This window comes from Procambarus clarkii, chromosome 6 (genome assembly GCF_040958095.1).
Source record: "Procambarus clarkii isolate CNS0578487 chromosome 6, FALCON_Pclarkii_2.0, whole genome shotgun sequence".
Taxonomy (NCBI): Eukaryota; Metazoa; Arthropoda; class Malacostraca; order Decapoda; family Cambaridae; genus Procambarus; species Procambarus clarkii.
The window spans coordinates 17,791,616-17,805,149 of NC_091155.1; the positions used below are offsets into that span (position 1 = coordinate 17,791,616).

The 13,534-nt window shown below is 40.3% G+C and overlaps 2 protein-coding genes across 2 annotated transcripts; one reads left to right on the forward strand and one right to left on the reverse strand.

The window, feature by feature from the left end:
• Window positions 1-4,843: 4,843 nt before the first annotated feature.
• LOC123754158 (uncharacterized) lies at window positions 4,844-6,718 on the reverse strand. Its single transcript, XM_069310542.1, has 5 exons — window positions 6,648-6,718; window positions 6,395-6,509; window positions 5,437-5,617; window positions 4,993-5,262; window positions 4,844-4,911 (listed from the first exon to the last, which is right to left on the reverse strand). The coding sequence occupies exons 1-5, from the start codon at window positions 6,716-6,718 to the stop codon at window positions 4,844-4,846; spliced, it is 705 nt and encodes a 234-aa protein (XP_069166643.1).
• A 5,382-nt stretch (window positions 6,719-12,100) lies between these two features.
• Window positions 12,101-12,850, forward strand: LOC123754159 (uncharacterized protein CG45076-like). The gene has a single exon (XM_045736364.2). The coding sequence runs from the start codon at window positions 12,101-12,103 to the stop codon at window positions 12,848-12,850; it is 750 nt and encodes a 249-aa protein (XP_045592320.2).
• Window positions 12,851-13,534: the final 684 nt, after the last annotated feature.

Here is a 13,534-nt window from a genome sequence, read left to right on the forward strand (position 1 = left end):
AGAGTCTTCTTCCGTGTTTATTTCCCTACCGATTTTTGTATCATCGGCAAATTTGCAAATGTTGCTACTCAAACCTGAATCTAAATAATTTATAAATAAATATAAAAAATTTATTAAAAATACTACTCATCTCTTTGTTGTGTCGACGAAATACATGCAGACTTTGTTATGCAATCCCCTTGGGAATCTCCGCCAGCAGACTTTAAGATTATGGTTCTTGAAGGAAAAAAAGAACTAGACAAATCCTCATCTGCTACGTAATATTGCACAGATTCATATAGAATCAAACTTGGTATCCGACAGCTTCACTTACTTCACAGGTGGATCAGTAGCGACAAGAAACCGGAGCTGCAGTTAAAGCAGGAAACTCTGTAAATAGTTGGAGACTCTCCAATGGGTGTTCGACTTTACACACAGAGATGCTAGCCATTCAAAAGGCTTTGGAACATGCTCTTCCTGAACACCGACAACATGTTATCATACATACAGATTCGAGAACCGCCAGTGAGACCTTGCAACAAGAACACATATGTGATAACATCCATCTGATCACAAATGTCATATTATTAATGCAAACACTCAAACGACAAGGCCGACGGGTACTTATCAACTGTGTGCCAAGTCATGTGGGAATAATAGGAAATGACATTGCAGACGAAGCTGCAAAACTTGCAACTAGGAGAAGAAATGTAGACATTTACATACCACAGAGTCTATCACAGATTACGAAAGCAAATAGAAACAGAACAATGCAAAAGATGTACGGTGACCACAACACAGCAGTTGCAACATCAGGATCTGCAGGTTGGTACAAGAATTCAACCAACTACGAACCACTTAGTTTGATGAAAGGGAGTAGTAAAGCAACAGAAGTACACTTACATCGCATCAGGTTTGGATACCCATATGCATGGGAAATAGGCTTACAGGTTCCGGAAGATGAGAGGAAATGTCAACACTGGAGAAATGCCCGACAGACCACTGGAACATTATCTAACACAGTGCACAGTTACAACCCCTTAAGATTTCAATTTAGATTCAACAGAGCAGAAGAAGATGTTAAACACATATGGCAAAATCTTACTGAAGAGACCATACGAGTCATAAATACTCATACTCCGCCAAAGTAAAACAGAAACAAGCAACACTTAGTGGGCCAGTCAGAGGCTTAGGGCCCGCGCTGGAATATCCCTACAAAAAAAAAATATCTTCATCATTATCCGTTATTGAAATTGAAATTGAAATTGAAATAAGTTTATTGAGGTAAAATACACACAATGGGATAAGGTAGCTCAAGCTATTCTCACCCCATTCAGTACATCGTGTTAATACATACATATACACACATCACAAACAATAAACTTATTACCAAACATTCTGAGAGATAAACATATACATTTCCTCCTTTATACAAGTAAATCCGTTATTTGACCAGTCTCAGTTTTTAATGAGCCTATCCTTTCCCTAATCTTTGTTCATTATAAGTAAAAACACCCTTTAGGATTTGTCTTTGCTTGACCAGCTATACGAACTTCATAATTTTTTTTTTTTTTGCTTTCCTTATCTCTTTTTTAACATTTCTAACCAGTTGTACGAATTTCTGTTCTAAACCGATTTCCCCATTCTTAATCCCTCTGCATCACACTCTCTTTTTACATATAAAGTTCTTCAGACCCTTTGTTATCCACTTTGGGTCAATAGTATTCGATCTATTCAATTTGTATGGTATACTATATACTGTGCTTTGCTTAGAATATTTTTAAATAAGTTATATTTTGAATCCACATCGAAATCCCTTTTTACGTCATCTCTCGCTGGGTTCACGTCTCGCTCCAAGACCAGCCTACCCCCGAAGCCCAAGACTTTCCATTCTATTTGACCCCCCAAAAATTCTTAGCCTTTTGAAATAAACTTTTCTAAAATCTGGCACTTTAACAGAATTTTCTCCTGCAGATCTATTCCATTCTATGCTAAATCTGATTTCTTTGTGATCACTGTTTCCTAGCTCACTCCGTATTTCGATGTCAATAATTTGTGTTTCCCTGTTAGTTAACACTAAATCTAAAATATTATTTTCCTGCGTTGGTTTTTTAATGTGTTGTGCAAGAAAGCAATCGTCAATTAATTCTAGAAAATATTCTGCTTCATTATTCCCTGTTCTGTTAAACCAATTTATTCCACTAAAATTAAAATCACCCTTGACACAAATACTGCTTGACCTAGCTGCTCTAGAAATTTTGTCCCATAGGTGCTTTGCTGCCATCCTGTTTAAGTTTGGTGGTCTATATATAACTCTTATTTTAAGATTATTTGCTTTTTCGTTTAATTCTATCCAAATAGTTTCTGAGTGTGGTTCAGATTTGATTCCCCTCTTTGAGACTACATTTCAAATTTTCCCTAACATATATGGCTACTCCCCCACCTCGTCTAATATATCAATCTGTGCGAAATAGTTTAAATCCATTTATATGATATTCAGTTAATAGTTCTCTATTTTCTACATTCATCCACGTTTTGGTAAGTGCAATAATATAAAAAAATTATGTGCAGACAAGAGCATTTAAATCGTTTATTTTGTTTTTTAGACTTCTACAGTTAGTGTAATATACCCTAAGTGTATTGTTTTTTTGAGGTTCTTCTCTTTCCCTGATCAATTTGCCAATTTCCTTCTCCCACGAACACATACTTTTATTACCTCCTTTCTCCTTTTTAATTACCATACCACTATCTTCTAACAGTCTAATCCAAACCCAAACAAACGCCTCCAACCACTGGTTCCAACGAGTTCGCAATAGCAACAACCCCAGCCCTCGACAGAGGCACCCCATCCCGAGCAGACATTTAATTTCTTCCATAGAAGTGTTTCCAGTTATCTATGAAAGATATTGCATTTGATTTGCAATATTTTTCCAGCCGGCAATTTACACCAAGTGCCCTCGACCACCATTCATTTCCAACTCCCTTTCTTGGAAGAATGCCACCTATGATCGGGATTCCTCCCTTGCTCCTAACTAATTCTATGGCTGATTTAAACCTCTGTATCAGCTCCTCACTCCTAACTCGTCCAACATCACTTCCACCAGCACTGATACAAATAATGGGTTTGTTATGATTTCCAGCCATAATATCATTAATGTGGCCAACAATATCGCCAATTCCAGCTCCTGGATAGCAAACCCATAACCTGTTCCCCCTATCTCTGGCACAAAACGTTCTGGCTAAATACCTCACCTGGGAATCTCCCACAACCATAATTCGCTTAGTTCCTTCCTTTACCTTTTGAGCACTTTTGAGCGACCTGCGCTTCGTTACTTTGCCTTTCGAACGAACTGCAGGCTCACCACAGCACTCGTCCTCCAACACGGCAAATGCGTTAGAAGTTCTTAGGACATCAGCAGGCGGCTTTGCCAAAGTCTTCTTAAGGCCCCTGTCCTTTACAACTTTCCAAAACGAGGTCTTTTTAATACCGGTCGCCTCCTTTGTTTCTTCCTGATGTTGTTTCGGCTCTCGTACCTCATCCCGTAGGGAATCCAACTCTGTCCTCAGAGCTCCAACTAGACTCATCAGTTCCCTCACTACACCTTCCATATTGCTATGGTAATAATACGACAATCGGAGCTCCAGCTAACACAACCTCTCACTGTGACTGACTGAATAATGTCTTGATGAGTCTCTGGGTCTGGATGGATTACATAGTGATTCATTGATGAAGATTAAACCACCCAAGAGGTGGCACGGGCATGAATAGCCCGTACGATTACATAGTTTTTTGCCGCTAGATATATATTACATAGTTTTTTGCTGCATTATATATTCCGCGAGGATGAGTAGGTGAAGCAACTCACTTATAGCTCCACTGTATCTTCTCACTCTACTGTTTACATGATGGTTGGTGCAATATGTTGTGTTTCGTTGTGTTCTAGAAGTTGGCAGTGTAATTTGGTGCTAGTTGGCTATTGATGTGTGGCTTGGTTTGCTTGATTGATAATGCCTCGCCGATGTCCAGTCTTCTGTTATCGCTGTATCTGCCAATTACTTTGGGTTTGTTTGTGAGTATATCTCTGGTGATGGTCTGGTTAGATAGAGATTATATGTTTTTTTTAATAAGTAATTGCAGCATGTGCATTGTTAGATGCCTTGAAAGGGATGTCGTTGTTTGCCTATATATTGAATTCTTTAGAGCTGACAGTCCCCAAGTGGACAGATCAAGTCATACACGACATTCGTCTCTTTCAAAGGATTTTGTGTGGTGTCTGGGGAGTTCTTCATGATCAAGATGGCAGTTTTCTTGCTACTAAAGTATATTGTTAGTGCAATCATCTCATTGGTGCCAATAGGGGTCACATTGATATTAATAATATTTTACAGGACTCTTCCGTTCGGTGGGTCATGGAGAAGACGTTCAAATAAAATATTTTAATAATACGGACCAATAATTTACTGTTGTCTGTTATATCTGAAGTTGCCTGGTGGCTCATCTTCCTTAAGATGGTTTCCTCGACATATTCATCCGATTATTCATTATTGATCAGAACCTTTTTTACTCTACCGAAATCATCACCAACCTACTTCCAACTAGAGTTGAATATGAGGGAACGGTTGACCTAGTCATGGACAACACCCGAGAACTGGGAAAAACATTATGATCCAAAACCGTTGCTCAAAACGTCTACTTTGTTCAATTGGAATTGGAGATAAACTTTTTCTTTGCGGTCGTTATTTTTCATAGAATATTTCCCTAATATATATAAAAGAGGGATTTACAAGAGATTCAGTTTTTATTTATTTATTTACAATGTTCTATAACATGACCCACATGATAACTAGATGATCAATATAGCACTTATTTACCATACCCTCCACCTCCATAGCCGCCACCGCCACCACCTCCATGGCCTCCTCCACCACCACCTCCATGGCCTCCTCCACCGCCACCTCCATGGCCTCCGAGGCTGAAACTACTGGATGATGACCCAGCTCCATAACCTCCGCTGCCACCGCCTCCATACCCGCCACCGCCACCTCCATGGCCGCCGCCTCCACCATCACCGCCACCGCCGCCGCCACCTCCATGGCCTCTAAAACTGAAACCGCTGGTAGAAGATCCTCCACTATAACCACCTCCACGACCTCCAAAGAAACCATGGCCACCACCACCAGCACCTCCATAGCCGCCACCTCCATGACCACCACCACCATGGCCTCCTCCACCGCCACCTCCATGGCCTCCTCCACCGCCACCTCCATGGCCTCCTCCACCGCCTCCGAGGCTGAAACTACTGGATGATGAACCAGCTCCATAACCTCCGCTGCCACCGCCTCCATACCCGCCACCGCCACCTCCATGGCCGCCGCCTCCACCACCACCATGGCCGCCACCGCCACCACCACCGCCTCCATGACCACCAAAACTGAAGCCGCTGGTAGAAGAACCACCAGAATAACCGCCGCCGCCGCCACCACCACCTCCATGGCCGCCACCACCTCCATGGCCACCACCACCTCCATGGCCGCCACCGCCTCCTCCATAGCCGCCGCCACCGCCTCCATGTCCACCTGGCCGGGCCAAGCCAGATACGGCCAGCATAGCCAAGGCCAAAGACACTAACACCAACTTCTGAAATTGTATCAACATTCATTAATATTGTGATGTTACTTCAGGAGCAACTGAATATATAATTGGAAGCAAACATAATGTAGTTTTTAATTTGTGATAAAATGGATCGCAGAAAATTATTAGTTCATGTTTAAGTGAAGTTTTCCAGCATTTTGAAGATAATTAAGTTAATGTCACGAGATTAATATACCCATATTCTTTATGTCAACTGTGTGACCATGATATGGGATATATTTGCAATACAATTTACAAACAAAACTAATATATAATGTGCACGGTAGGCTAGTTAAAATCTTTAGTAGTTAAATTTCTACTATCCTTATAAATATATATCTTTCCAAATAAATGTTGAGCCAAAAATCACTGGGAATTTCTATTATGTTACATTATATTAACTGTATTATACTCTGAGACTACTCTTGAACAGTGAACGTATTGCTGTATTTCGAAGATGTAGAAATATGACATATCTTAACTTGAACTAAACTAAACTAAACTTGAACTAGACTAAAGTTTGCGAAAATGACTAGAGCAATGCGGTTTACACTGATATGTTTTATCCACACTGAAAATTCGCTGAGGGTGTAAGAGCCCATTAGGGAAAGTCAAGAACTGCAGACATGATTAACCTCGCTACACAACATGTAAACACATGTACCAGACACAAGAGCACTGTTCTGGTTTACGAAGAGCAGCACTCTACATAGTTGTTGTTTACGTGGGTGATAATTTATGGAAGTCAAAAGAGACGAGTAGCTTAATCCATAATGATCTTACCATATTGGTGTTGACTGGATCAAGTTCTGTCACGAACTGGATGATGAGATGTGTTCCCGAGGTGTTATATACCAGCACCAGCGTCCCGTCGCCAAGGCCTTGACAACCCAAGCAACTGGAAATAATCTTTTTGGTGATAACTGTTTCGTCATTTATTCGCTCTATATATTATATACAACAATGCGAGATGAATCGCTTACAATGGAGGCTGCAACGTCGTCTGCCAACACTGTTGTAAAGCTTTCGTATATACCAACTCCAAATGTCTGTAAATGAACGATGTTTTGTTTTTCCACGATCTATGTTAATTTTTATTAAACCCATGCTGGAGGTATAGCTAGTACTTTTTATAACAATGTGCACCAAAGTACAAACATTGACTTAAAAGGCAATTAAATAGTAGAATTTGGATCCATTCTCTTTACAGAGTTCTAAAAAATATAGCTAAAACCAAACGTTATTATTTCTAGGCCTAATATAGAAGATAAATTTACTATATTAGGCCTCAGATAGCATGTATCAGGCCTAGGAAGGTTAGGTTAGGTTAGTTTAGGTTCACTTTGCAACGTATATACAAAATCCTTTCCGGTTTGTTGTTAAGTTCAACAGTAATGATTTCTACTTTCTAACTTCCATTACATCATATATGTAGCGGGGTCCTCATCATTACTGTAAGTACTAACTAAACAGTGAAGGAGTGAAAGAGGCCAGCAGGAGTGTATACGATTATGATAAAGCAAATTATGAGTCTCAAAATGTAAAATATCTGCCAGAAGATGTTGTTCCGAGTCTATCAGCAGTGGCACTAGTTAAGAAGGAAACATCAGAGGCTTACGCTAGCTCGTTACCCATGCAAGTTCAGTACATTTCGAACCTCAAGGGTTAGACTAGTAGTACTTAGCGAATACATACAGCTCAGGTATGAAATCCACACGTGTGAAAGACAAAAATTATTATTTTCAAAAGTTCAAAGTTTTCTACTTTACTGGGATTTGAACTAAAGACATAAGCAACCAGGAGGAACTGTGTGAATTAGAGCCCACCATCCAGGAGAAAATGTAGAAAATGATTAAAACATTTAGATTTGAAGAGGCATTAACAAGTTCACAAAACCAAATACTTAGCATGAACAGAGCCATACTTGAAAAACATAGGTGAAACTAGAAACTCAGCTGAATAAAAGGGATACATAATAGCTTCCTTTTTTTAGTGTAAAAACTGAGAGAAAGTCGAATGGGGCTAAAATGGAAAGCAATTAAGGATGTCTTCATGCATAGTTTCAAAAGAAGCCAGTACAATCTGAGACCGTCGGAATCAATCAGAGTCTACAGCTCTGCAAACATAAATAGATGATACGTGTGCCAACATTGCTCACAAACTCTTTGTGTGCATGACAGACATCTGAGCGCAACAATGTCTTGAATCATGCAGGTCATCTTGGTTAAGTTTATCATCAGATGAATATCACAACTTGCATCTTTGAGACGGTGATGAGGACCAATTGTTCATTGAGAATGACAATTGTTAGGAAATTCTAACATAGATATCGCCAAGAAAATTATTAATATGATCTTCGGCTAGGTATTTGTTAAATAATATAAAACATTTATAAGTGTCAGAGTCTGTGCTCAAGAGATTCCAGAGGATGTAGGTCACTTGACACCAGAACAATTAGGTACTAAGCCATAGAAGAGTTAGGACACATTCAGACACGTATTTATATAATCACAAAGAAATTAACACGTGGTGCATAATATGCAGAATAATTTTAAACACGAAAGAAAAATTCAACAAGAAATGTCGAGCGCTTTCGTATTAATCAACACAACCTAAAATCTATAATCAACGAAGTACAGCATTTAAAAATACAAAAGAAGGTGACGAGGTATGTGTAAAACAATGTCTCTCTAATACTAGTTGTTGAACATAACAAGAGGAAACTGCAGAAGGAAAAATGGTCATTATATAAGAACAAGATGAAAGTGCAGGTCTAATGACCAATACATGTGAACTGCTGAATACCCACAATATGTAGCTCAATAGGGAGAGCTATAGGCTACCTCACTGGTGGTCTGTGGTTCGGGGCTCCGATGGCCCAAGTGAACGATATTCACAATATTGTGGTTAGCAAAGAACAAATCCACAAGGGCCGTGACGAGGATTGGAACCTACGTCCGAGAGCATTCCAGCCGCTGCCTTGATCGACTGAGCTACGACATGGTACTTGTGGATTTGTTCATTGGATGCATCACGCTATTGTGATTTCTGTGTGTAGTGTAGTGTTGTGGTTATCAATTTACTTGGCTGGGGCATGGATCACCTAGTAGCTCCATGCTCCAGTGGCACCCCCAGGGTAGGTCTAATGTCTCTGTTGGACACCAGTTGTTGTATCGTTCTGATCCTCTCTTATTGTGGGTGTTCAGTAGCTCTATGGTTAAAGATACGAGGGTACTAATCTTGTGTTCTGCTGTTTGAGGTACTTGGAGCTGCTTTGGTGTTCTTGGCTCGATGCTCCGATGACTCAAGTAAATGAAATGCTAGTTTCCACAATATTGTGGGAAGTAATTGATATGATTAGTATGATTATCTAACACACTAATGATGCCAAAGTGGCACCCTAAATCTCCAGCTGGGCACCAGATAGATGTCTATGGAGTCATTGTAGTGAGTGGTGGTGGCTCAGTAGGTAAAGCTGCAGGCTGGTGCTTGCGTGGTCTGTGGTTCAAGGCTCGGACAATAACATTCGTCTCTCTCTCTCTATGGTGGAGGAAGGGTCACACTTTTCTGTCCTCAGTGACTTTCGGGATTCTTTCCTGTCATGTGGGTGGTTAAAAAAAATACCCTGTCGAAGAGAATACCAGGTGGGGCCTCGAACCTGACAACTGAATTGTCAGTCCATTAGAGTGTACATTCAGTTACTGATGATGATGCATAAGAAGTGCTATAAGACCCATTTGAACCCATTAACCAACCTTCACTCGCATACAGAATGCTATACCATACAACATACAAGAACTAGATGAGTACAGTAATTTCATTCATCTCTTATCATATTGGAACCATACACCTAACTACGTGTATGCTAACAAACTGTTATTGCTAATACCATATCAATGACAGAGTGAACAGTTGGGAACAACCACATTGACAGCTTGATTGACAATGAGGGGCGGGAAAAAAACCGAAACTCAACCCCCGCAAGCACAACTCGGTGAGTACAGACCTCCCTAGTCGCGAACTCTTGAAGGCGTCGTGGTAGTCCGTTCTTAGTTCTTATTAAAAGCCTCCTTTGCAATGCAAAGTTCTCCAGAATTCCATAAGGGATTTAAATAATGTTATTTGATAATAGCAAAATGGTGTTACTGTAAAGAATCTTTCGAGTACGGATGGAAGACAACTCTGCAGTCAAATTGTTTTTAACGATCCATCTCACATTTCAATCATAAAAATATTTTGAGCCAATAAATGACAACAGTTTTCACAAAGTTTGCCAGTTGCTTGGGTTGTCAAGGCCTTGGCGACGGGACGCTGGCGCTGGTATATAACGTCTCGGGAACACATCTCATCATCCAGTTCGTGACGGAACTTGATCCAGTCAACACTAATATGGTAAGATTAATAAGGCTTAAACATAATTTCTCTTTAGGCTTCCATAAATTTTCACCACCATAAACAACAACTACGTAGGGTGCTGCTCTACGTCAACCCGCACAGCGGTCTTGTGTTTACAATATTGTGTCGCGAGGTTAATCATGTCTGCAGTTCTTGACTTTCTTTGATAGGCTCGTTATCCTCGCTCCTGAGTGGCTCATATGCAAGCAACAAAAAAGAACTTATGATATATTGAGAAGAGTCGAGCCGGAATCTTGATTCTTCTTCCTCTTTCTGCCAGGTCATGCACCCTTATGTTTGTTTAGCCTTGAAATGTGTATCTTTATTCACCTCTCTTCCCCTTCCCATGAGCAGTCGTATATCACTTTCCCTGTTTCCCATTATTTCAGTCATTCCGTTTTTTATAAAGATTCCAAGAAGATTTAAGGCGCTAAAGCATTATATTTCACCTTACAAACGTGGCAGACTTTCAATTATAAGATCAGCGAACATTGATCTTTTTGCATATATATATGTCGTACCTAGTAGCCAGAACGCACTTCTCAGCCTACTATGCAAGGCCCAATTTGCCTAATAAGCCAAGTTTTCACGAATTAATTGTTTTTCGACTACCTAACCTACCTAACCTAACCTAACCTAACTTTTTCGGCTACCTAACCTAACCTAACCTATAAAGATAGGTTAGGTTAGGTTAGGTAGGGTTGGTTGGGTTCGGTCATATATCTACGTCAATTTTAACTCCAATAAAAAAAATTGACCTCATACATAATGAAATGGGTAGCTTTATCATTACTTAAGCAAAAAATTAGAGAAAATATATTAATTCATGAAAACTTGGCTTATTAGGCAAATCGGGCCTTGCATAGTAGGCTGAGAAGTGCGTTCTGGCTATTAGGTACGACATATATATATATATATATATATATATATATATATATATATATATATATATATATATATATATATATATATATATATATATATATATATATATATATATATGTCGTACAAAGTAGCCAGAACGCACTTCTCGGCCTACTATGCAAGGCCCGATTTGCCTAATAAGCCAGGTTTTCACGAATTAATTGTTTTTCGACTACCTAACCTAACCTAACTTTTTCGGCTTCCTAACCTAACCTAACCTGTAAAGATAGGTTAGGTTAGGTTAGGTAGGGTTGGTTAGGTTCGGTCATATATCTACGTTAATTTTAACTCCAATAAAAAAAATTGACCTCATACATAATGAAATGGATAGCGTTATCATTTCATAAGAAAAAAAGTTGAGATATATATTAATTCAGGAAAACTTGGCTTATTAGGCAAATCGGGCCTTGCATAGTAGGCCAAGAAGTGCGTTCTGGCTACTAGGTACGACATATATATATATATATGTCGTATATCTATATATATATATATATATATATGTTGTACCTAGTAGCCAGAACGAACTTCTCGGCCTACTATGCAAGGCCAGATATATATACCATGGAAATGCACCAATATTTTCAAAGTAAGATACAATAAAGACCCAGAAAGATTTGTGGCACAACACAAATATATTTGTTTTCATGTGGAGAATCGTTATCTCGGTATTAATACCATGTGAACAGCTTTAATCATCTTACTGAATACATTATAATTAGTTTCCTTATATATTATTGCAAATGTTTATTATTTATTATAATAAAGCATTATATTTTTTTAATAGGCTTAATACTTTTGAGTATATTAGCTTAAGGTATATATTATTTAAAGGATTTATGTATTACGTCTTCATATGTATTATGTATAGTGAAGAAGCAATGTAAATTCTGACGTCAATGAACCAATATTTATATGTATACTAAATTAAGCTTATAGATTTGACAGGAAGCTCAGTACTATCACAGTAACTTTATCCTAGTGTCTGCTGGAAAATTCTACAGTAGCAGAAATGGTTAATTTTCCCTCTCAATTTAACTTCCAATTAAACATTCAGTTGGTACTGAAGTAACACCAGTATATTAATGAATGTGATACAATTTCAGAAGTTCGTGTTATTGTCCTTGGCCTTGGCCATGCTGGCCGTATCTAGCTTGGCCAGGCCAGGTGGACATGGAGGCGGCGGTGGCGGCTATGGAGGAGGCGGCGGCGGCCATGGAGGTGGTGGCGGTGGCGGCCATGGAGGTGGAGGCGGCGGCGGTTATGCTGGTGGTTCTTCTACCAGCGGCTTCAGCTTTGGAGGCCATGGAGGTGGTGGTGGAGGCGGCGGCCATGGAGGTGGCGGTGGAGGCGGCGGCCATGGAGGTGGTGGTGGCGGCTATGGAGGAGGCGGAGGCGGCCATGGAGGTGGTGGCGGTAGCGGCCATGGAGGTGGAGGCGGCGGCGGTTATGCTGGTGGTTCTTCTACCAGCGGCTTCAGCTTTGGAGGCCATGGAGGTGGCGGTGGAGGCGGCGGCCATGGAGGTGGTGGTGGTGGCTATAGTGGTGGTGGTGGAGGCGGTTATAGTGGCGGCTCGTCTTCCAGCGGCTTCAGCTTTGGAGGGCATGGAGGTGGAGGTGGTGGTGGTGGCGGAGGCGGACACAGTGGGGGTGGTGGTGGAGGTTATGGAGCTGGTTCATCGTCCAGTAGTTTTAGCCTCGGAGGACATGGAGGTGGTGGAGGCGGCGGCCATGGAGGTGGCGGGGGCGGCTTTGGTGGTGGTAGTGGAGGCTATGGAGGTGGTTCTTCATCAGGCAGTTTCAGCCTCGGAGGCCATGGAGGTGGCGGCTTTGGTGGTGGTGGTGGTAGCGGCTATGGAGGAGGAGGCTATGGGAAATAAACCAAGTTTATGTAAGCAGATATGTTTATTAAGTCATGTATAATGATATCAAACATTTGTTGAGTATATCATGTTACTGGTCCAGCAATGTCAATCACGTTATATCATGTCAATCGTGTTATAGAATATTGTAAATAAATAAATATCATGTTATTCCTTTTATCAGTATTTTTTCAATACTATCTGAATAATAATTTGGTAAAATTAGGATGATGAGACACCATAGCTGCAGAACTCTGAGAAATACTGATTAAAACAACCTCGAAATAGTCAATCATTTATGCTTCAGAGGATTAAGCCAAGATTTTTAATTTTTCTGAATATATAACTGGAAGCTTTGGTTTTGTGAAGTGGTGAAGGTCTTTTAACCTCTACAAGGTCAATAAGGCTTCAATTGTTTACTGACCAACTAGCAGCAGTATCTTAGTCGTCAGTGTTGTTTTGTACAATGTAAACTCACAGCGAATGCTTAATAATTGGAAAATGTTAAGTGTGCATAAATACAAATAATGAAGGATAGGCTGATGTAACTCTCTCATGTGGCAAGCACTCGTCACATTGTTAGTATGAAGAGTGCAAGTGACACATGTGAAACACTTGTCATATTGTCTAAACAGAGAGTGCAAGTGACGCTCGTGTGAAGCACTTGTCATATTGTCCGTTCTGGAGAGTGCAAGTGACATGCACACATTTGAAGCACCTGTCATATTGTCCGTTCGGAGAGCGC